Here is a 25608-nt window from a genome sequence, read left to right as displayed (position 1 = left end):
CTCTAGTGTCATCTAGTGTATGAATAAGTTAGAATAGCTCCACACAGAGGCAGTGAAAGTAAACCCCACACTGTCATCCGAGAGTCAGGGAATGTGTTTTCAGTGGTGAGTTTTCATCTCCGTTCAGCATCCGGTCTTACAGCTGGAGCCTGTTGCAGGGATTACAGGAGATGGAGGACTGGAGCGAATGAGAGTAGAGGAAGGGATATGAATAGGGAGTGGTGGAGAGGAGAGAGCAGCCAGACAGATGGAAAGAGAGAGAGAGAGAGAGAGAGTGAGAGTGAGTAATGTGTGGGAGAAGCAGACAGTGGAACAGCTGGACTGACAGTGACTAACGTTAGCAGTGAGGTAAGACAGCGGAGGATGGAGAGACAGGCTGTGTGTGGAGGGCAGCTGCTACTGTAAACCAACCTCAGTGAAGTCATCTGTATTTATAGCAGCACAGCCACGGTCCCAGAAATGAGCCTGTGAAGCCACATCACACTTTAAAGGGATAGTTCACCCAAAATTCAAATTTCACTCATTATCTACTCACCCTCGTGTCAACTAAGAGCTGTGAGAATTTTCAGAGTCCTCCGTCCCTTCTCTGAGTTACGGGGGGGTCCGTGCAGCAGTATTTGTCCATATAATGGTTGTCAATGGATACCAACTTTCTTCGTCCAAAAAGACACACCAAAAAACATCCAAATACCTCCATACTGCTTGTCTGTAATTTCCCTCTTGTATTGAAGCCCCGACATGAGAAATTGTTCCGAAAAAAATTAAAGCAGCACTAAGTAACTTTTCAACCTTCATAAAATATTTTCATAACTTTTGTGATGATACATCGATTTACAACAAGTTGAATGACACCTCTGTCGTGGTCTGAGGGGGTCTGTATCTCTTTCTCTGGCACTAAGCAGCTTTGAGGAGCATGGTAGGAACCCGGCTCTCACTTTACTTTCACTTTCACTTTTGCGAGTCACAACAAGGAGGGAACAGGCAAAACAGCACTTTAGCAATGGATTATGTTTGTGTTTTCACTTTGAAATGATCCACTGGGAACAGAAACTTAGTTTTGATGTCTTCTGTTAATTTTAATGCAGGATATTTACAGGGCTTCACACTAGTGTTCATGGGAAATGGAGTCTTCCTTCAGGCAAAACACTACCGCTTTGGTCCACAGGCGCCGCCAAACTCAACCAAAACTGAAAGTTCTTTAGTACTGCTTTAAATAAGTCTATATTTTAAGCTTGTTTGTAGCGGAAGCTCCCAGTGTCTCGGTTCACTGCTCTTCCTGTGTCAGTGCAAATCTCGGCGGAACAATTTCTCATGTCGGGGCTTCAATACAAGAGGGACATTACAGACTAGCAGTATGGAGGTATTTGGATGTTTTTTGGTGTGTCTTTTTGGACGAAGAAAGTTGGTATCCATTGACAACCATTATATGGACAAATACTGCTGCGCGGACCCCCCCGTAACTCAGAGAAGGGACGGAGGACTCTGATTTTATTTTAATTTTGGGTGAACTATCCCTTTAACCCTGAAGAACCTTTCAAACTGTCTCAAACTGACCTGAGCCAGCTCAGTGAAAGTATGTGGTGCTTTTCTGACCTGTTCTATCAGCTGCTCCAGACTGACAACAGGTGAGGAGGAAACGTCAGAGAGATTCAGCCACATGTTTATACTGTGGCCCTGAAAACTCAGAGCACTTAGGAACTGCATCTAAGACATCACATGCAAACAGACGAAACACAACAACAACATCAGAATGAGCTGTAAATACTTTCAGATCAACTCAAGTGCTTCCGGGGGACACAGAAAAGTGAAGAACCTACTGGGACGCATGGAACTGCTTTTAAACTTTACATAACAAGTTTATTCCAGTCAGGCCAACCACTTCTTTCTGTTGGAAACACATCTGTTGTGTATTTGCAGCACATGCTGTCATCTCGATGAAGATGTTTTCAGAAGTCCTTTAAGTTGTTTTGTCTATTTACATGTGTTTTCTTAAGTTGCAATATGTTGAGCTGACTGTTCAACTTCATCGTGGTGTGTGAGATGCTGACTGTTTGAATCTGTGTTTATGAGACACTGGCTCACTGCAGTTAAAGGTGGAACCATTCCGTCATGTTGACTCTTGTATTGCCTTGTTAGTTGTTAACTGTCTGGATCTTCAGTGATCAGAAGATGCCCCATGTCTACTAGTACAGAGCTCCTGGATGATGGAAATTAACTTTAACAGTCTTGGTATTTCAAGTGTTAAAGGAATAGTTCAACATTTTGGCATATTGGCCCATTGCCATAATCTCTATAGCAGTAGGTTCGTTACCTTTAATTGTCGGTGCAAGCTATTTTTAGAACGGCGAAGCAGAGCCGTGAGCTACTCAGAGCTACGCTACGGTGGCTAATGGGATTTCTTGGTTTCCCTCATCAAACTCATCAAATACACAATCCAACAACTCCACAACACTCTGGTGGACAAGTTGTGACCTGCACATTCACCACACTATGAGATAATAACAGAACGTTACCAGACAGAGTTATTTTAGAGGGAAATTCATGCTGATGTGTGTTGCCTTCAGGGACAGTTTTTCATCAAGCAGTCTCTGTATTCACTTCTAAAACAACTCTGTCTGGTAACGTTCTGTTATTGTCTCATAGCGTGGTGAATGTGCAGGTCACAACTTGTCCACCAGAGCGTTTTGGAGTTGTTGGATCGTGTATCTGATGAGTTTGATGAGGGAAACCAAGAAATCCCATGAGCCTCCATAGCGTAGCTCTGAGCAGCTCACGGCTCTGCTCCGCCGTTCTAAAAATAGCTTGCACCGACAATTAAAGGTAACGAACCTACTGCTATGACTATAGGGATTATGGCAATGGGCCAATTTGCCAAAATGTTGAACTATCCCTTTAAACAAGCCTGATTGGCCGATCAGACAAGGTGTGACAGTGTACAGTAGCTTTATAGCTTGAGGGTCAGGGGCCCACTTCAGTATGCCTATAGGGGGCCCAGAATTCCTAGCAATGGCCCTGACTTAATCTATTGGTGCAGACCAGTGATGGGAATAACGAGGTTATAAAATAACAATGTCATGAAATAACAAAGTTACTAACGGCACTAGCTTTTTCAGTAACGACTAACGAGTAATCAAAAAAGTTACTGTTTCCCCCCTTACTATATAACACTGTTACAGTAACTGACAATAAAATGCACCGTTACTTGACTCAAGAAGTCCCGTCACAAAATAATACACTCAAGTCTAGTTATGTTATATACATTTTATTTCAGTCCATCAACTCGTTGGAAAAAAGTGTTATCTGGAACTAACTAACTCACTCAGGGTTCCTCGTCACAGGCAGGCTCCGCGACGCTGCAGGATGTTCAGTTACTAACTCCGTTACTTTTTTTGGAAGTAACTAGTAACTATAACTAATTACTTTTTTTAAAGTAACATGCCCAACACTGGTGCAGACCAAGTCAGGGTGGAGTAGTGAAACCTCACAGGTCTAACTGTCCAAGTGACTGTTGTCAGCTGTATTTAATGTGTGTCTTCACTGGTTGGGTTTTAGTTGTAGATGTGATTCACTTCAATACTCCACTGTTAGTTTCCCACTGAGTCATCTGCTGTTTCCATCACAGTCTGGGAAAAGATCTCACATCCACATCTGGAGTGAAGAAAGGAACATTTCTATAAATACCATGTGACTGGTAAACAGGCTAACAAAGTGCGTGCATATGTGTGTGTGTGTGTGTGTGTGTGTGTGTGTGTGTGTGTGTGTGTGTGTGTGTGTGTGTGTGTGTGTGTGTGTCAGTGAGACTCATAGCTTACCACAGTCTGTTTGATCAGTATGGATTCTACGTAAAAATGTAAAGTTTAAACATTGTGTTTGTAACCAAATAACCAAATGTGTCACATGGACCGGACCTGTTATTACCCCCCCCCCCCCCCCCCCATAGACTGTAGCAGCCAGACAGCTCACTGAACCACGTCTCCTCTGACTTAGGAAATAAAGAGACCAGTGTTTCATTTAATGTGGCCACAGCAGCTGTATCCCAGCCTACGTGTGTGTGTGTGTGTGTGTGTGTGTGTGTGTGTGTGTGTGTGTGTGTGTGTGTGTGTGTGTGTGTGTGTGTGTGTGTGTGTGTGTGTGTGTGTGTGTGTGTGTGTGTGTGTGTGTGGACTGGAAATAAAAGCTCAATTCAGCTGGCTGATGTAACAGAGGTTACTGTGGGACACAGAGAACTCTCAGCTGAGAGAGAATCTGATGTTGTTGAGTGTCCTATAGTTGCTTGTCCGTATCCATGGTAACCTCACCTTTCCTGTGTTCACAGCTCCATCCATCTGTCCACTCTCTCCACCTGGTGAAGATGTAGTCTGTTTGATCTCCATGGAGATGTCTCCAAACACTTCCTCCTCTGCCTTGCTGCTACACTTCATGTGCTTGCTGTTACTCCTGACCCCCATCACCCAGACAACAGACTCCGCCCCCACATTAGCCCCATCCCTGCTGACCAGCACCACCCTGCTGTTTGACAGCGGCGCCCCGGGCTCCGGCCTCAGGAACTGCAGCTGCCCGGACCCGGTGCAGGACTGTGATGAAGCACTGGCCAACTCTCTGTGCCGGTGCCACACCGTTGTGCGCTCAGCTCTGCCGCCGGCGGCCGGGCTCAGAGGTCCAGGACGGCTGACGGTGTGGGTGAAGGAGCTCTGGGTCCTGGAGGAGCTGCTGAACAACAGCATGGTTGGCCATTTACACTTGTCTTTCTGTGGAATAAAACCAATGGACAGTCAGTACCTTGCTCTGATGGGTCTGCAGACCCTCAGGATCCACAGTGCAGCGCCAGAAGCTTCATATCGCGACCAAGAGATCTCGCTCCTCCCTGCAGGAGGCGCTGCAGCGGAGCTGGAGGCGCTGTCCTTCGACCTGTCTTCCTCCTCTCACCTGACCATCCTGGATGTGGCCGTGCTCAACGGCCTCTCTGCCCTCAAGGCATACAGTGTTGTGGGACCACCAGCTCCAGAACTCTCCCAGAACTTCCCCCTTTTGGCCACTCCCTTCAGTCCTGGCGAGGCTGCAGACCCTCTGCAGAAACTGCTCATCACATTCGTCTACTGACAGCAGAGCTCTCCCTGGAGCGGGAGGGGCTACTGGGGCACAGGGATGTACCAGTAGCCCCTCCTCCAAGTTTCTATTCTGACACAACATGTCTATAGTCATAACCCACACCAACTCAAACCAATGCCCCCCCTTAGTCTCACAGACGTTGAGGTGCCCTCCTAACACTAACCTGTTATGGGGTGGGATCAAACCATGACACTGTCATTTGCTGTTAACCAGGAGGCTGCAGTGACCCTGTCTGCTTGTGCTGTTAGTTATTGGTGTATACACAGAGTACAACTCTGTCAGCAAACAGTGTGTTTATGTGCATTAAACGGGACATATTATGTAAAATATCACCTTTTGAAGGCTCTTTAACATATATTTAGGTGTCTGTCTTGTCTTTCAGCCCCCAAAATGTGAGAATTGACAGATAAATCTGTAATTTTCAGGCTCCCTAGCTTGAAATCCATGTGGTTTTATGAGCTGTTCCCTCAGTTGTCTAGGAATGATGCCATTAGTTTTTGAATTTTCCATAACACCACCCCTACCTGGTACCAGTAGAAGGGGCGGGGCAAGCAGTGGTTCATTAGCATTTAAAGGGACAGGCACTGAAACCAGCCGTTCTGAACAGGGCTGTTTAGAGAGGATGAAAAGAGCTGTGATGTTTGATCCTTGTGGGATTTTGACCGATATGTCTCACATGTCTTTAATAAGACACCTGGGAACTATTTTAATTTGTGGAAAAGGGGCAGAATATGTCTCCTTTAATGTAATCTCAAAATCTCAACGTGCAAATACAGATCAGTGTGTTACAGGTTCTGATGGCTGTCCCACGAGTGTGTGAATGCGTAACGTGGCTTCCATTGTAAAGCATTCTGGGTGGATGATAAGACCAGAAAAGCTGGGAATGAAAATGATAGAGACAGCGATTTAGCGCCAGGCACTGACACCAGAGCAGTAGGTGGACCTGGACTCCACAGTGTCTGTAGCATGATCACTGACTCCATGCTCCGACTTCAGCTTCTGTGTGACGGACAGCTCACTGAGACATTTAGTGACTTTCACCCATTTGCTGCAAGTGGTGGAATGTAGTAATTCTATCATTAAGTCATAGATTTTGGTTAAACCAGAACACAGTACGGCATTGGTGCCAGCTTCACTCCTCACTAAGGTGAAGAACAAGGTTTGTTGATTTTCCAGCCAAACAAAGTGGTAATCTGATGAAATCCACATTTATTTGATCAGACGCATGTGTTCAGTCCTTTAATTCCTCTGTTGCTACAATGATCTAACCCTACTACATACAGCACACGCTGTGCCAACGGTTTAGAACTGTTTGTTTCGGCGGCTGGTTTAAATGAAGGTGGCTCACCTTGAAACCCTCAGCACTCAGCTGGATGCCTTAGTTCTGGCAGCAAGTCTGAGGTTCTGCTGGACCATGTGATAGTCTGTACCTGTTCCTGTCCTGTACAGTCTGAACGGTCCTGTGGAGAAGAGGACAATGTCCTGCTTCTGGGTCAAAGTATCACAAGAAAACAAGATGTCCTGTGGCAGCTGACTGCAGTGAGCGCTAACTGGACCTGGTCCAGAGAGCCCAGAGGGGGGGGTCAGAGCTGGACCACACTGTTGTTGTCTGGGACAGAGGTTGAGGATGTTCAGCAAAGTAAATGATTGTGAAAGGACAAACACAAGGGGAAATGGACAGAGGAGTGTCTGTGTGTCTCTGTGTGGTGTGAGGCGATGAGGCGGCGCAGTGGGCTCCCTGTTATGAAGGCTGCGTTTTTCCAGCTGCTCTTATTGAGTGCAGATGGCCTAATAAAACAAGTTGTTTTGAAACAGGTTAAAATGGACGCCGAGTGAACGAGAGCCCCAGAGTCCAGACCCAACAGACTTCAGTGTGTTTGGATCAAAACAAAGAGCTGGTGTCTGGGGAGCTGAACCAATCCTGCAGCTATTAACCACCCTCAGGCCAAGCTGTCAGTGTTCTTCCTTTGGTTGTTTCCAGTCTCTTTAACCTAGAAAAGTTGTGGATAGCTTGAAGGGACTGATGAAGGACTTACAGCTTCTTCTGTTTTTATGTTGTTATGTTTTTTTTTAATGTTTAGGTGAAGCAGGACTTCATCTGACCAGGCTGTGGTCCATAAGTCCCAGTAACTCTGTAGGTTCTGTCAGATTCTCTAACCAATGAGAATCTACTGCAGCTGATATAAGGATGTGGTTGACAGTGACTAGAAAGCAGCTAACACGGACTTCTATTCACCTATCCAGATAGTAAAATCAATCCAGACCATACTTGTTTAGTTGAATCTGAACTGTTTGTTGGGGCAGAAGTTTCAGTTTGTAACCTTTCATCTGGGAATATGGCTATTTGATCATTTCTGTCTCTGAGGTAAAACTCAGTTCCCATGAAGCTGTCAGCTGTGACCTTATATCAGACATCTGCATGTCTCAGCCTGGCTGATAACAAAGATTGTACTTTGGTGGAGTTTTTTTTGTCTAATGTATTATTTTGCCCTGTCCTGTGACTGTCAGGCACGGCTGCACTTTGTCTGAGTTTTCTAAGACCAGATTAACTCTAGACTACTTCACTGTGTAACCGGCTGAATTACATTACATTACAACAACCAGACCAGACCAAGGTAATCTCATCTGTATGAATAAAAGTGTTACTGTTGGAGGCTGAAGTTGCCTCTGTGGCTTTGCACCTTTACTGCACCTTTAACCTCCATCAGCCTTCTACAGCCATTGGCCAGCCTTTAGACAGAGCCCGCTGTCTACAGCTGGTTGGCAGCTGGTCTACAGGATGATGGCCCCGGCCCCGGCCCTGCACCAGCCACATCACAGACTGTACAACATAACTCATTTCTGCTCTATCTGCTCTCTCTTCTCTTCTTTCAGGGAGTTCAGTCAGATTGTGTGTAACCTACAGGCAGGAGTCTAACACTGCTGATCTGCACATCTGCATTTTTACGACTTTTGACATGCGCAGTGACTCGAGGTTGAAGAACACAGTGCGTGTTCAGAGGGAGCATGGGTTTGATTTGTATATACTTTGGCTTATTTAAGCAAATTCCTTGAGGTTGTTTTGTTTCTCATGATGACATGGATTAGTGTTCTGTCCACGAACCCTCTCCCTCTGTACGGTGAGAGAATAAAAAGATTTCAAAAGTGCTTTTATGGTTGTGTTGTGTTTAAATGTTTTTACATGAGGTGACAAGTGTTTCTCCCCAAGTCAGAATCCTTATGGTCTTGTCTGCAAGAAATAATTCTCTCACTCTGAGGAGCTGCCATGACAGTCCACATACCCAACTAGGGAACAACATTGACGTCAGTCATTTCATCAGCCAATAGAGAAATCCACTTGGCACCCATCTCTTCTTAAATCTTTTTTTCCATAAAATCTCAGGCAGCTCATTCTGAATTTGATGACCACAGTGTTTTCTGTCAGCTGTCTCAACAGCTCATCTCCCTCTGCACCATATATAACGTTTTATAGTTTAGTTTAGTTTGGTTGTTAAGTTAAGTTAAGTTTAGGTTAGTTTAGTTTAGTTTACAGTGGTTAATTTGAGCAAATAGTAAAAGTGAAACATTGTGCTGGAGAGGTGGAAGACGAAAAAGACTTCCCAAAGAAAAAACAACAATGGTCATCTTCAGAGTCTGGAAAAAAAAGTTATTACAGAAATTAATTACAAAAAATTATAGCAATTTACATACAAAATGAAAGATAAAGATAAACAGATCCAATAAAGTGCTGCAAATATGCTTTTTTCAGTTGTTTTTGAACAATGACGGTTAGCAGGTTGACAGTTCCATAGTGATGCCCCTCCGTATGTTAAAGTGTGTTGATTGAGGGAAGTCTGACAGTATGGAAGATGAAAGTCCCTTGAATGTCTTGTATGATACGAGTGGATGGAAAGTGAAAGTCATGACTTAGATGTACTTACATAAACACACAGGTTTGGTTTATGTTCACATTAAAAAGTAATTGCAGATTGAAATTTATATTAAAAAAAGAGGAGCATATCTGCAAAAGACCCTCCACACCCAAGTGACTCTTAAATAGAGTCGTTTTTTATTCCTCCATGCTGGTGACAGTCAGAGCAGAAGTCTTATTGTTTCAGGATTGTCTGTCTATGTGTTTTTGGAATGATGTCTCAGTTACACTTTCACAGAGTTTGGACTCAAAGATGAAGTGATTTCATTCTGGTGCAGGTTTCAGCCAACACTCAACACAACTACTAACAGGCAGCATATGAAAAAGAAAATCACCTGAGTGCTTCATATTGTGTAGATGGAACTAGTCCGAGTGCTGGAGGCAGCAGAAGACCACAAGGAGCTGATTCTACTTTTCACATCTGTGATTGAGTTTTTTTCTCAAAATGTACAGTAGCCTATGGAAATGCTGAAGAATAACTGAAATATTAAAGCACTGAACAGTAGTGCAGTTACTGAGAAGATCAGCAGACTTCTACACTGTTTAAAATGATGAGTGATGTCACTGAGCAGCAGTGTTGGGCACAATGCTTTTAAAGAGAAATAAGTTACAGTTACTGGTTATTTCACATGTATTCACAGTTATAGTTCAGCACCTAATGTTCTTCAGAAAAACTGACTTAAATCACCTTTTTAACTGTGGATGGACTCAGCAAAATGTAGAATCACAGATAATCAAAATCAACTCCAGATTCAAACTAACTGCTCTGACTGACACGGTTCAACAGACTCCTCTGTGTGAATGTCTCAGGAACTCCACACATTGTTCATGAGACCAGATTTTTCTCCATGTCATTTAAGCTTATATAATGTCACAGAAAGCGCTCTCTGCACTGCCCTCTGGTGGCCTTTTTTCCCCCTTTTTTTCTTATCTCTGTGCAGTCGGAGCACTGTTCTTCTCTCTTTATCTGAATAAAAAGTATTATTCTGCAAACACACTGAAAGTACCACATTGGCTATCAGGTCTTAACAGAGTTTCATATTAATATTAGGCCTATACCATATTACCAGAATACAACTACTGAGCTAGTTGCATTGTGATGTAGTAGAAGGTGCAGGAAGAGTTCATGTTAACACAGCTAATGATCTGCAGGCCAGTGTTCATATCAAGGCTTGGTGTAGGCTATTATTGTTAGAGCACACTGTAATATTGTTACATATCTACATATCTAAGAGTATAATGTATATCCATATAGAAATGTGTGCAGTTAGGACATAATGCTCTCTTTTTGTTTTTAATACATATAACAATGGCAAATGAGAGAACATATAAACATGTATAGGCTACAGAGTACAGAAAAATAAGCTAACAAAAACAAAAGCTAAATAAATATCCCTCCCACCCACCCTACCCAGCCTTACCCTTCCGTCTACTTCATTATAGTAAAGGGGGAACATTCATTTCCACTACGAGGTGTGAGATAGTGAATGAGAAGTGAGTTTATCCATAAGAGTATATTTTATTCTCTCTAAGTGGAGAGTGGCTTGGTGTATTTGTTATGGATCAGCAGCTGCATCACGTTTTAAACACACACGCTAAGGCTCTGGGAGTGTGTTGTGGGCCTTTTGTACAGCTCCAGTCCCAGCTTTACTGGATGTGGAAAATACCATTTTCAATTCAACCAGAGAAGCTGACAATGTAGTCAGAGTATTCTTTCTTCTTGTGTTATTACACTTATACTATTGCACTCTTCTGGAGCCACTGGAACATAATTTTGTCCTGTTTGTGCACTGTATAGGCTAGTATAAAATCTAGTCTAAGTGTAGTCAAAACTTAAAATGATGGGCATATAAAGGAGACTACCCAGCAAAAGCAGCACTGAGGAGTGAAGATCAGAGGAAAGGAAAGATTGTTTCAATGTTTAATATGAATAAGGAGATGCAGACGCTGGGACTAGGAGAGGCAGATGTCCCCAAGAACGCTCTACACAGACAGATGATGACACACAAACCAGAAAATCAGGGTTTGCTATTATATTCCTCAATTTCACAACAGAACTACTGGCTGTCACACAGGCACTGCAGTGGGCGAAGGGAATCAGGCCGAGGGGTGCCGTGCCGGGAAAACTGTGGAGCCAAGCCAGACCTGATTATAGAAGGTTCCGACTGTTACTGAGGACAAGCCTGAAAACAGTGGATGCAGCTGTGAAGAGACAGCTGCACACACTGGCCTGAGAGAGGCAGCAATGCGCCGACTGACGGTCAGCCGCATGAAGAAGAACGACGCAACAGAGTTCTCTTTACTTTGAAGGCTGATACAGGAAGTATTGCACGCGCTGTTCGAGAGCGCTGTGACGTAACCGTTGGTAATAAGGTAATTACCCTGTTGACAGCCTCAGGTGTCGCGTCAAACTTGGGGACACTGAGGAGGACAACCGTGTGTCTGTGGAGGACTGTCCCCGGTGAGTGATTCTTCTGACGGTGGTTCCGTCCAGTCCTGACTGTAGAACTACTGACGGGCTCAGTAGTTCCTATAGCCACCGACCTCTGAACTCTAACACAACGTCTGACTTTACGACCAAGTGTTTAGATTATACAAGAGTTTAATGAAGACGCGTTTTAGATGAATAGGACACGTTCGAGTTAAACACGTCAAAGTTGAACTCTTGTCTGAGCTTTAACAATAGCCTACAACGTTTTTGATTTTAACACGACTCAGGTTCATTTGTGTGAATTCTATTCTTCATATCTGAATTTCCAGTTTGAATTAATGTTACAATTAAGTGGAGTGGTGTAAACAGTTCGTGCGTAACGCCATCAGCTGATACAATCTTATCCAAATCATATTTAAATCATGCTTTAAAAATAATGTTTGACTCATCTCCAACATAATGCTGATATATTAGTTTTTGTGTTGTCTGTGTGCAGACAGTGAACAGAGGAGCTGTGACAGGATGGACTGCTTCCCTGTGGGTCTTCTCCTGATGTCACTGCTCGGCTGTGGTGAGAAAAACATAGGCCTAGTTGAAAATCAAGATAAACATCTAAACTAACTGTAGAAGTGTGATAGTGTATTTTGTCCATGGAGAAAATGACATCACCTTTATTACAAACATATTCATTCTGTATGGCAATTTTCACAAATGCAAATACTCCAAAACTCCACCCAACTTTGACACTAAACAAAGCACCACATCCACAGATATATAGAGATTTTTCAAAAAAGAATAATGTTACCTTCTGTTTCCTTGTTTCCCTACTTTTTTAAGTTTACTGGCATTACTAATAATAACCTTAGTTTACTGTGATTTATTTATTATTTATTCATTTTTGATGGCACATATATTGGAGTCTGCTCTACAATTGTTTGTACAACCCTTTTCAATAAAGTTCATTGAAAAGAAAAAAAATAGGCCTAGTTGAATAGCAGAGATGCCATTCTCCTGAACACACCACACCTCAGTGCTGAGACTGCCCTGCCCACAAGTTGCCAGGTGTGTCTTTGTTACTTTGTATTGAGTCAGACTGGTCACCTGTTACTTTGTTGCTCACACAGTGCTGGGTTCCCTCCCTGCTCCTGTTAACCTATCTGTGGACTCTATCAACTTCCACCACGTCCTGCGCTGGAGCCCTGCACCAGGCACCCCTCCAGGAACAGTGTACAGGGTTTACAAGAGGTACTGTCTGTTGGCTGTCTCACTTCCTATACACAAACCTAAACTTGATGCCATGTTCTCTCTGTCACCTTGTATGCAAAATACAAAATTTTTGGTTATAACACAATTAATAACAAATACTTTATTGTATTTTGGCATTTAACATTGGAAATATTTTTTCATTGAATGATGACAAAGCACAAATGATAATTAGAAATAAACTGTTGTGATCAGTGAGTTCACTCCTCAGTTATAAGATGAAAGAAAGACTAAACAAGCCACAGAAACAAAAAGATGGAGAGGACGGAAATGATGTAAAGTCAGTCTAGCTTTCATCCTGCTATCATTCAGATTCTTACAGTGTCTCTAACCCTGAATAAGTTAAGTTTATGATTTTTTAGTTAAAAAAAATAGCCTCACTTGTATAAAACATTTATGAACAGCTCATCAGCTGTTTATACAAGTTTTATACAAGATTAACGAGGGTGAAGTCAGCTATCATGTTTAAGTCTGTTCTAAACACAGTGTGACAAACATCTGGTTCTGTGTGACAAACATCTGGTTCTGTGTGACAGACATCTGGTTCTGTGTGACAGACATCTGGTTCTGTGTGACAGACATCTGGTTCTGTGTGACAGACATCTGGTTCTGTGTGACAAACATTCGGTTCTGTGTGACAAACACCTGGTCCTTTGTGATAAACATCTGGTTCTGTGTGACAGACATCTGGTCCTTTGTGATAAACATCTGGTTCTGTGTGACAGACATCTGGTTCTGTGTGACAGACATCTGGTTCTGTGTGACAGACATCTGGTCCTTTGTGATAAACATCTGGTTCTGTGTGATAAACATCTGGTCCTTTGTGATAAACATCTGGTTCTGTGATAAACATCTGGTTCTGTGTGACAGACATCTGGTTCTGTATGACAAACATCTGGTTCTGTGTGACAAACATCTGGTTCTGTGTGACAAACATCTGGTTCTGTGTCGTAAACATCTGGTTCTGTGTGACAGACATCTGGTTCTGTGTGACAAACATCTGGTTCTGTGTGACAGACATCTGGTTCTGTGTCACAAACATCTGGTTCTGTGTGACAAACATCTGGTCCTTTGTGATAAACATCTGGTTCTGTGTCACAAACATCTGGTTCTGTGACAGACATCTGGTTCTGTGTGACAGACATCTGGTTCTGTGTGACAAACATCTGGTCCTTTGTGATAAACATCTGGTTCTGTGTGACAAACATCTGGTTCACATCACATTGAACTAAGAAACGAACCCTTCCATCTCATTTGTGCTTTGTATCCTTATCCTTGTTATTCTGCAGTAGTCTCCCAGATACCAGATCTGTCTGTGTGAAATGAATATACAATATGTGATTTCTCATCAGGTTTCATTCATCATGATCTTATCAGTGTGAGTGTCAACCCCAGGATCGACCACAGTCTTTAATTTGGTTAGGCTCTCAGTCAGAACACACACGGTGTGAGAGCCTGTGGTGGACCTGAGAGTCTGCTCTGATGGAAAGTCTGACTGTGGCTGAAGCTCTGTTGCACTGTGGTGTTTATTTCCATCCAGAGTGTGTTCGATGAAGCTGTGACCAAAGAGAGGCCAGCTGACGCTTTTAGAGGAACCAGGCATTGTCATTTGACTTTCACTTCCATATGACTCAGTCTTTGTTTTTGTCATTGTAAAGATTCACTTTCCTTAATCCCACACTTCACTTTGTTGACAGAGATAAATGCCCATTTCATCGCTGGATTTGACCTCAACTATATGATCATGTTGGTCACATCTTTACAGGAGCAGTCTTATAATATTTAGAGGAAATATGCTATATATTTTTTCCCTTAATTGAACAGCTCCAGAGTCCTAGTGCTGGTTAAATCAATGACTTGTAACTAGTTCCAGGGAGAATGGAGGCTCTCTGCCTTCCACCTAGCGTCTCTTGGCTGAAAACCAACCTTGTAAGATCAGAGCCTCCGACCCGGTGTCCCAGCTCTCGTCTCCACCACACAAACATAACGCGCCCCGTAACACGTAATCTCTTGTTTATGACAGATAAGACTACACAAATATACACATTGTAATCCATATATGTAATCTACCGCTCTATTGATTCCTTTCTTGCCAGCTTAATTGAAAACAAATGCACATGGCCAGCAGGAGGGTTAGCAACACAGCAGAAATGAGACCAGACTTCTGCATAGTTCCCCTTTAAAACACACTAACAAGCGTGGATCAACACCTGCTCTCACTCAAAAATTAAACTTCATGTGATGCTGCGGTTGAAGCTGTGGTTCTATGCTCCATATCAAACTGTTGCCTGGTTACAGAAAAGTCTGAAAAATGAAGCAGACGCTCAAGCACCAAAAGCTGCAGTCCCTCCAATGTCCACTAGAGTGAGTCTCTAACAGTGAGTCATCAGTCCACATGGACTCTCATGTTAAAATGTCCAACTTCACAGCAGCAATTCATGTTTACAGCCTGGTACAGAAACAGTTTGGTTCTCTACAGCTACTGTATATTTCACCTTCATGACAACTGTTTATAGAACTCATGATTTTTCATTCTTTTAAGAACTAAACTTGTGCAGAATTGAGGACTGTGGTCTCTTTGGGACAGACACATGTGGGTGTGTATTTGTGCACCAAAGTAAGTTTTTGGATTAGCCGGAGTTAGAGGTTAAAGGTGGAGCAGCTCCCTTGTTATGTTATGTTTTGTTTTTTAGGGCTGCCTTTATTTTGACATGACAACTAGAGAGAGACAGGAAATAGACAGAGAGAGAGAGAGAGAGTGAGAGGGGGACACGTAGCAAAGGGTGGAATCAAACCCGGGGCGCCTGCAGTGAAGACTATAGCCTCTGTCTGCGCGCCCTCTCCCATTGACAGTCTATGTTGACACACCTGGCAGAGCATGTCCTGTAACTGATGTGGAGCTGTCTTCATTCTGCTCTGATAAAACAGGGAGCTGAAGAAAGCTCACATGTTTACTAGAAGGAAGAAGACTGGCAGATTGACAATGGGTCTGTGGTTTTATAACATATGAATGAATGAAAGTTTGTTTGAACACAAAATATAAGAAGAACAAAAAACAACAATAAATACAAGACAACAACACAAAATTAAACAACAAGACTTAACACTTACTTATGTTCAAAAGGAGTGGGAAGAATCTTATTAAATCCACCCCTTTTCCCTATTTTGATTCACTATATACTATAATAAGTTGGAAAATAGCAATGCAGCTCAGGAAAAAAAATAAGATACCACTTTCACAAATGTTTCTTAAAAGCATCTCTACATGCATGTCAGTCATTTGTTTCTTTTCTTTTTAAAATACCAACACAAACTCATTCTACTTACAGTAATGAGACAGTGATGAGGTCATCACCTGAACCACATCTGGTTTTATAGGAAGATTATAAAAACCATTGCTGGGATTAAACATTGACATTATCCCACAAAAACTGATTTATAAACTCTTCCTGAGTTAAAATATTCTTGCTGTGTTGTTTAGGAATAAATATGAACATGTTTTCTTTGCATTATTATTATTATTCAAGGTCCGAAAAGACTTGATATGTTTTGTTATTTAGACTAGTTTAGTCATTTTCAGCCAATAAAAGCTCTAAATGACAATATTTTTATTTCAATTTTGGGAGAAATGTAACTTGTCGGTAGTTGATAGAATAATAAAAAAAAAAAAAAGTATTTTACTCAAACACATAGCCTACCTATAAATAGTAAAACCAGAGAAACTGATCATTTTGGGAGTGGTCTCTTAATTTTTTCCATATATATATACATACATAACATACATATTCACACACACACATACGCATATAGTCAAAAAAAAAGTTATTGTGACAAACAGGAAAAACCAAGTGTTTCAGATTGTGTTATTAAGCGTTATTTAGATGTAGCTGGTTATTCCACACAACAATGTAGACGCACAGAGGCCCAGACCGCAGCAGGCTGGTTGGTAGGCAGGGGAAACCCACAGCTCAGCTCGGGGATGGGAGGATGTGCAGCATCAGGCAGCACAACCCAACAGGGAACCCCCCTGGCCCCCTCCTCACAGGTTGGTGGAGTCACTCCAATCTAAGGAGCAGCACCGCATCAACAACAGCATCATATACTTGAAATGAAATGATTGTTACAGCCACTGTTCTTATAACTTATTAAGTTATTCATCCATTGCTCAGATGAAGATATGGATACTGATTGGAGGGTTAGGGTTAGGGTTATCATCTCTACATCTGTGTTGCCTTCACTGTCTGCTGTAGTGTCTTCTATGCACTGTTCATAACAACTGCTATGTTGATTTAAATTCATTCATTGTCCTTGTCAATAGAATATCTGTCATAATGGACACACACACCACACAACATAAAAGCCTAACTAGGGACGGGAGTTGGAAACTAGCATTAGCTATAATCTCTGCATGCAGAACATCAGTCACATTGACTTGTTTGTAACGAGTGGAGGTGTCACTATGTTAACCTGCATTGTCCCTATCAAATAAACTGAATTAAAAAAAAAAAAAATTATATCCATGAACTATTTACCATTTCTATCTGTGTCTGGTGTTTTAGTAAAACACTGTTTTGTTTAAATGAATGGAAATATAATATGATCTTTGAGAAAGTTGTTGTTTCAGCCAGCCAGCACCAGAGTGACACAACACATTTTAATCACAACTCCAGCCTTGTTTCTAGCCATCTCACATTAAACGTCCATGACAACCAGGTAGGTAAAGCCACAGAAAGCTCTGCTTCTGCTTCTGCCATATTGGAGGCAGTTTCATTTAGGTGCAAGGCCTATCCTGTATTTTCTCCATTTTTTTCTACTACTCAGAATAGCTTTGTTGATGGCCTTAGCTTTCTCATAAACTCAGGAGACTATGCACATGTGTCGGTCCTGGTGAAAGTTCACGTAGCCCTGGTCTGTGTACGCTGCACACAGGCCTGTACCTGCATTCTTTACCCAATCCAACCTGTCCAATAGCAGGAAGGGAACATTTGTGATCAGTTCCTTCTCCTCTGTCAAGCTCGCTAACAGTGGCGCTCTGTGTTTGTCACTGTCAAGTCTGCTGCATCAGTTTGCAGTGGTCCCACTGTTAGTTTTGTTTTAAGCAGCTACTTGCATGTCTTCACCAATTCCTTTTTCAGACTTCATTTTGACTAGAACATCACAGTCTGGAGCTGAGAGTCTGAGCAGTGAGCTTGGAGATGTGTTGGCTGAAACGACACCTTTTTGTTGTGTAATGTGTAGTCCTTACATGTGTGTGTGTACAGACTGGCTGAAGACTAATGTCTGTGTTGATTGGGGACTTGGCTTTGGGTTTAGTCACTGTTCAGACATGAAAAAATATTCACTGCACAGTCTTGTTGTCCTGTCACTTTCCAGTGCATCGTGCACTGATTTCCAGTTGCTCTTAACTGTGCCAACAGTTGGATTCAACACAAGCCTGTCTGGAGTTATAATGGCCCCTCATCATCTTTCAACAGAGGCGATTTTAGAGTCTGCTGGGGCCCTAAGCAAAAATCCCCAGGGGGCCCTCCAACCAGTGTTTATCGCCATAATTTTATAAATAATCGAACACCAACAAAAAATGTATGAAATTTAAACTTTTTTTATTCCAAATGTCCAGTTATGGTGTAAGCTGGTGACATGTCGTCTTCATGATGGGCAGGTGTTGCTGTCTCACTGGAGGTGTACGTTCAACTGATATGACAAAAAAACAAAAGACAGTTTTACTTTAATTGATAACATATGCCATGCCCTCTAAAGATTCTTTATGACAATATAGCCTACACTTACAGTTTTCACTGTCAGCACTGGGAGGAAGCACTTTGTCCCTCTGTTTTGCTGCTGTCAGAAACCTAAATAATAATCCTGAGGAGAGATAAGAGAGTGATTTTTAAATGTTTTCCTTGGGCATAGCTTTCATAGCACCAATAGCTTTTACACTTTCATATTATTATAATAATAATAATAGGCTACTCACTTCAATCAAAGAACGTCTCTGCTTCAATACAGTAACATAACTTTACTATGTCACCCTGCTAGCTAGCAAGTTAATAGTGTTGTTACTTACTGCCAAGGAGGCCAGCAGATAACGTTAAGTTAACCTTGCTCTTTTTTCTTCTTTTTTTTTGTCACTTAACGACCGTAACTGAGTGGAGCACCAGAACCGCACGCACCGAGTCCCTCAGTCCAGTGCAGTCCCACTCGCTAACGTTAACTAACTGGTCACCGCTGGTCTGAAGCTAACATTAGACTATTAGCATTTGTTCAACAGTTATTTACTGTTCACGTTACACTCTGCTCCACTTACCACCACTGTCTTGCATTCATTTTTACTTCAGCCTCTTTTTTCTTCTCGTCTTGCTCCCAGGTGGACTCTTCTTTTTCCCTCGGCTTCATTAGAAACTCCCAGTGATAAGGTGCTGGTGCATCATACAGGTTGACGTTAGATGGGATCAGGTCCGGAGAATGACATGGGGCCCCGTTAGGGGGGTTTCCTACTGAGATGTCATTGCAAATCAACGCTATACGACGATACGGGGAGGGGGGTGCGGTCACTGCGGGTAGCGCATTTTGAGATATTTCTGTCAATAAAACTGCCCTCGGGCCCCGACCCTCGGGGGCCCCCTAATGGCTCGGGGCCCCAAGCAGTTGCCTGCCTTGCCTGTTCACAAGCTGCGCCTCTGTCTTTCAAACACTTCTCAGTATTCTCAGACGATTTATCCTCAGTTCAAAAGGTTTAATCTGGATTAAAATGATCCAGATTTTGAAATCCCTTGTTCTGCCATCCAGGATCGAGTAGTCCATCTTTACTTTTATTCCAGTTGTTCACAGTTTGATCCAGATACAAACTTTTCAAGATTATCAAATCTGGATATCAGGTGCTAAATCATACTGAAGACTGATAGGTCTGTAAACAACAGGTACAACAGCAGCATGGCTCACACAGAGAGGACTGACTTAACAACAGGCTGTATGTATTATTTTCTGTGCTGTTTTTTGCTGATGTTTCTTCAATGTCTTTCAAACAGCCAGACCTTATCTGACCCACAGAAAATACATAAACAAGCAAATAGACAGTACATTATTCAAATACATTGTGAATATTTTTCCATGGGTTTCAAATTCAAACTTCAAATTTCATTTAAATGTCCGGTAGTTGGGGGAAAAAAACATTTGAGTTCTTCATTTGTGGAATGAACAAAAGTTCACTTTATACTACATTATAAAGGTTGTTTATTTGACCAGATCGAATTGAATTTAAATCACATTTTGTTCCTGAAATCCACCCTGAATCCATCCCACTGCTGGGATCAGAATAATCCTGATTTTTTGTTTATCAATATTATCCCCATCCCACTAAAACGTTTCCAACAACGCAAACTGAGGGTCTGATCCAGACTGAAACCAAAATTCTGCTTTCTTTTGAACAACCTATTTTCAAGATTTGATCCAATCAGATTACTTTTGAACAACTGGGGCCTGGAGCTCAGACTCAGTTAAACACTGTTCTTTCCATGGTTAGTTTTAACATAAGCTCAGTCTTTACACTCGGTGAATATGAGCTCCAGCACCCTGTGACAACAAACATGTCTGACGTCTGTCTCTCACTGTGCAGGTTGCGGGGGAGGACCAAATGGAAATCAGTGCGAAACACGACGAGGACATCAGCCACGCTGAAGCTAAATTATACCAGGCACTTTTTCCTGAGTGTTGAGGCTTCCTACAACCAAACACTGTCTCCAATGGCACACAACATCCGCTTTTACCCATACAGTGACAGTAAGTGCATCATCATCATCTGAGTGACATGTTATCTGTTAGGAGTCACCTGAAGCCAGGTACAAATGACTGTTACAGATCAAAGGACGGTCTCAGTGTATGTATAGACCTATTCCTGTGACCTCATCCTAAATATTATTCCTACACAGAGGTTAATTAATCAGAACTGAAGAAGACTCTTTGATGGCATGATACCCATGAATATATTTATATAAGTGTATAATCGCTTTAAAATAAAAAATTGTTTGGTTTTCGTAGCCTTATAATTATTCTTTATATACCAAGGGTCTTGCTTTAGAGAGTGTCGCCATCTTTAGCTTTTTATCTTTTTGTTTGTACAGCAGCCCGAACTAGCTTTTTTGTGTAGTAATATTTTGAAATGAATGGACAACTTTATGATTTTTATCATGCATTAAGCAAAGTTATCTTCCATCTGTACTACTAAAAGTAGTACAGATTAAAGTCAAAGTCCTTCTAGTCCTCCTTACAATATAGATCGTGTCTGTTAAAGTACACCTTTAAGCATCGTATGGATAGAAGTCGAAAAACAGTGGTCTTAGGGTTCAGGGAGGATTGAAAAGAACCCCCTGATTGGATGACAGCTGCTGTCAGTCGGTCCACCACTATACACAGTGGTCATTCCATGTGCCTACTGGGAATAACAGAAGCATAAAAAACCACTGTTACATTCCCATCGGCATCCTTTCTCAGCCCAGTCTTGCTATAATAATTGTGACTCTTCTGAATTTGCTTACATTGGTGCCTCTTTGATCTCTTTGGTTGATTCAGTCTGACCAAAGGTAAATGAAAACAAGCAGCCCTCAATATTGGCTGTGGTAGCACCTGGGAGGATGTCCTGCATATGAACCATTTGTTACCTTTTCCTGGTGTTCATGCTCAATACGATATCAGAGATTTTCACATGGAAATGTCTAATGAAGTAGAAATTGCCAGTATATTAAAAAAGAAATGTGTTTTTTGTTTTTACCAACTACCAGCCAAAATAGGTCCTCCAGAACTGTCACTGGCGGATGGTGGAAACTGCATCCAGATAAACATGTCATTGCTGGAGCCCAACAGCAGTGCAGGGGTCGTTGACATCCACCATATATACAATGTAAAGTTCCGAGTCCAGTGGAGGAGAGAGGGAATTCTAGAGGTAAAACATCTGTTTGGTCGACATGTTACACCACAAATTCCTTCTGCTGAATTCCATCTGTATGAATACTACACTCAGTGATTGCTTTAAGGAACACCATGCCATCACTGGGTATTTCCTCAGTCCTTCGTGTCATAGATCGAAATGGTGTTGACTCTGCTCCAACCTCGAGTCACTGAACAAACCAAGACAGCAAATTATAGCAGGGAATCAAAACAGAAAATGTACACAGTGAGTTTATTCAGAGAGAACACACAGTAGAGAAAACAGATGAACGAAACACAAAGGCTGAATAAACAAGTGAGAACATGATGAAGCAAAACAGAAAACGATGACACATGTGGGACTCACAACTCAAACACAAGACAACTGAAAAAATACAAACCATGACATGAGCCAGACTGCCCACCCTCCTCTGACCTGCTGGATCCCAGTAACAAGGTGTTTTCCTTAAGGTTCAGAGCTGGGGATGCAGATGAATTAAAATGATCTCACTTACATTTTTTCTTCTTCTGTCACCTACAGGATTACAGAGACACACAAAACAAGAATTTTACCCTGGACAGCCTACAGGCGGGTGTGCAGTACTGCATACGGGTGCATCCGATGATCACTGTAAATCCAAACACTGTGCCATCAGACTGGGACTGCATCTTCACTAGACCTGTGGAGCGCAGAGGAGGTGAGCTGAGCCTTTAGAACAGGGCTGTCCATACTTTCTGGAAAGAGGGCCGACCATTCAGCCTGACATCCTTTCAACCATTAACATTACATGCAAATTAACTATGTAATACATTTTTCTTTATTGCAAATGGCATTCTTTTCATTTCTTAACATAGATAAATAAATCTAAACAAGTTTTTTACCAAAATCACTCTGCTTTTCATATTTGAAGACCACATAAAATGAAGAAAAAGTTTGTCTGGAAAAAAAACTTTCAGAAAGCTATGTAGGTTAATTTGAAACATTATTATATTTTATGTTATATTATATTTTAGAAATAGGCTGGAAAAGGTCGTAGGCCTGTGACGATAAAACATTTTGCTGGATGATATATTGTCCCAAAATTGCTGATAAACAATATTATTGTCAACATTATTTTGAGACCAAATTAATGTAATGATAATATATCATAATAATTCAAGTACACCCTTTTAAAAGCAATGAACTTTTATTTTGTATTACTTTTTTACCATTGTAACAGGTCATTGCCAGGTCACCTACAGACCACTCTCTGATCATCATTACAGGTCACCCTCTAATTCCTCTCAGACCACTCTCTGGTCTCTATCAGGTCACCTACAGACCACTCTCTGGTCTCTATCAGGTCACCTACAGACCACTCTCTGGTCTCTATCAGGTCACCTACAGACCACTCTCTGGTCTCTATCAGGTCACCTACAGACCACTCTCTGGTCTCTATCAGGTCACCTACAGACCACTCTCTGGTCTCTATCAGGTCACTCTCAGACCACTCTAGTCTCTGGTCTCTATCAGGTCACTCTCAGACCACTCTCTGGTCTCTATCAGGTCACTCTAATCACTCTCTGATCACCCACTGATCACTTCCAGACCAGTTCTCCCTCCCAGGTAAACCTCAGACCACTTCAGTGTTATTCCCTCATCAGTCAGGTCATTCTCAGATCACTACCATCACATGCTCACCAGCATTCCTTCAGTCTTATTGGCTGAGCCTGCATGAACTAAAGACACTTCTGCCACATGATCTGGAGAAGGAAATAAACACATTTAATACTGACTGACTGACAGATTGATTTCTGTGTGTTTGTGTCTTTTCAGACCCAGTTGTTGTCCGTGTTGTTACTGCTGTTCTAATTGTAGTATTAGCGGTCCTGGCGATCTTCATGTTTTTCCTCCACTACACTGGATTCCTTTGTAAGGTGGCAACACTTCCTCGCGCAATGATTGTAAGTATCTGTCTGTTTCCTCTCACATTTTTCTACACGTTTGTTTGAAGTTCACCTGTTGTTAAACTCAGATCCAACATGTTGAATATGATACCAGATGTTATTTAGTAGAGTTGTACTCTCACCTTTCTCCCCTGTATTCTCATTTCATATTTTGTTTCCACTCTAGATGGCTCTGAGTCAAGGTTACACCCTGACACTAGAGGGGACCAGCCCAGACCCAGTCTCCATTACCTCAGAGAAAGATAAACCGAGGAACCACAACAACCCCATGTCGCCTCCTGTCATCGGGGATAGGGATGAGAATGAGGATGAAGACGAGGAGGAAGAAGAGGGGGTAAACAACTACATGGACAGAAATGCACAGTTTTCCTCGGAGGAAAGCTTGCGCTGTGACTCTGCTAACATGCAGGAGGCCAGTAAGCCAGGTGCACCAGGGGATTGTGGGAGTTGTAGTACTGACAGGTTGCTGTCAGAGGTGGAGGATGCACCGTATGAAGGTGGCCTGTCACGTGGGAGTCTTGATGAAGATGCGGCCAACATGGAGGTTTCCACTGAGCCTGAGGAGGGTCAAACTGAATTCAAAGACCCTGTCATAGGCAAGGAGGAGGAGATGGAGGAGGAGTTTGACAGCTCCTGTGGTGTCAACCTCTTCTCAGTCACTCTGGCTGCACTGGGTGGAGGTAAGGAAGAGGAAGAGGAAGAAGAAGAGGAAAAGGAGCATAATACAAGACACTCTCTCATAGACCTGTCAAGACTTTGTGATGTGGAGCCTCGAGTGCTCACAATGCCACAGACAAATTCACAAACTGATTATCAGAGCACAGATGATGTAGCCTACAGGTGTGCAGGTTACATCAATACCTGTGGAATACAACATGAGGAGGAGGAAGAGGAGGAAGAGGAGGAAGACGACAGATGCTTCGATGGGTATATGGCGCACACGTAGCCCTGATGTGTGCTTATTTCATAAATAAGACAGTTTGAAGGCAGTGTTCTGGGACCAGGGTGGGTGTGAGGTGCATGTTTGGGAGTCATTTCCTTCACAGTGCTGTATCATTTCATTTCCTTGCGGTTCAAACACCTGAGACATTTCAGCAGGCTGAAAGCAGCAAACTCATCACACGTCTCTGTGCTTGTATTCACATCATGTTCATTCATGATAGGTGCTTGGATATATCTGACCTGATGATACTTTACGTAATTTGTCATTGTCATGATAACACAGTTATAACAACAAGGTATCACAGAACAACTTAATACTGACGCAGAGCGATCATAGAGAGTGCAAAAAGTGCATATGACATAATGTCCAGAGGAGCCCAGCAGAAGTGCATTGAGTGCGATACAAAACTGACTGAACGATCAAACCTTATCTCAGCCAATGAGAATAGCCTACAGTTATACAGCTGGCTTTTACTCAGGAGACATGGGGAATTACGAAAGGGCTATTACCCTATTATAACTGGTCTAACTGGACTCTAGAAATAGAGACAGTGTTCACACTCCAGTACATTCAGTGTGTATAAAACGGGGCGAACGACGATGTTATGGCATCAACCCATCATGTTGTGATTGTAGTCCCTGTTGCACACACCGCATGTCTCTCCAGTACACCGGCGAGTTCCGCTACTTCATGCAGGTCATGTGATTTCCAGTCAACAAGCTCCACTGGTGGTGCCTTCAGGAATCTCCGGACGAATGACTATTTCTTCTGAAGCCGATTTGCAAGACATTTTTATGCATGAAAAACCAGTTAAAATATATATATATATTTTTTTTCTCTTTTATTTTATATTTGTAAAGTAACTTTGATAAGAGATCTGTCGCTTGTCTGTTTACACTGTACGTGTGTCTGCACTGTTTTAGTACAGTGGCAATCTAATATTTTTCAATACAACATATCAATTCATGAACCAGCCCTACGACTGCGAAATAAAGTCAATTCCATTCTGTCTGGCTACTGGTGTGTGTCATTTCTTGTCAGTGTTCAGTACTGGGTAATCAGTTGTCCTGGAGGTCTTTGAAGGCA

General features: G+C 42.2%; 2 protein-coding genes across 3 annotated transcripts in view; both read left to right on the top strand.

The window, feature by feature from the left end:
- The window catches only part of LOC311004503 (exosomal polycystin-1-interacting protein-like), a 101612-nt gene that overhangs the window by 6489 nt on the left and 69515 nt on the right, over positions 1-25608 (top strand). For both annotated transcript variants that reach the window (XM_083996584.1, XM_083996583.1), the window contains exon 2: positions 4316-5900. In XM_083996584.1, coding sequence (XP_083852710.1) covers positions 4372-5100 — 729 coding nt within the window. In that variant the 5' untranslated portion in view covers positions 4316-4371 and the 3' untranslated portion in view covers positions 5101-5900. The remainder of the gene's footprint in view (positions 1-4315; positions 5901-25608) is intronic.
- On the top strand, positions 11353-25484 carry crfb1 (cytokine receptor family member b1). Its single transcript, XM_083996838.1, has 8 exons — positions 11353-11480; positions 11947-12021; positions 12575-12695; positions 20326-20489; positions 21488-21648; positions 22174-22330; positions 23449-23576; positions 23746-25484. The coding sequence occupies exons 2-8, from the start codon at positions 11973-11975 to the stop codon at positions 24523-24525; spliced, it is 1560 nt and encodes a 519-aa protein (XP_083852964.1). The 5' UTR covers positions 11353-11480; positions 11947-11972; the 3' UTR covers positions 24526-25484.

This window comes from Trachurus trachurus (genome assembly GCF_905171665.1).
Source record: "Trachurus trachurus genome assembly, chromosome: 21".
Taxonomy (NCBI): domain Eukaryota; kingdom Metazoa; phylum Chordata; class Actinopteri; order Carangiformes; family Carangidae; genus Trachurus; species Trachurus trachurus.
The sequence above is the reverse complement of the archived record's forward strand: the minus strand, read 5'-3'. Positions and strand labels throughout refer to the sequence as shown.

Coding starts and splice junctions, on each gene's coding strand:
- crfb1 (XM_083996838.1), top strand. CDS start 11,973: ATGGACTGCTTCCCTGTGGGTCTTCTCCTGATGTCACTGCTCGGCTGT. Junction 20,490..21,487: donor CTTTTACCCATACAGTGACA/GTAAGTGCATCA, acceptor ACCAACTACCAG/CCAAAATAGGTCCTCCAGAA. Junction 23,577..23,745: donor CACTTCCTCGCGCAATGATT/GTAAGTATCTGT, acceptor TTTCCACTCTAG/ATGGCTCTGAGTCAAGGTTA.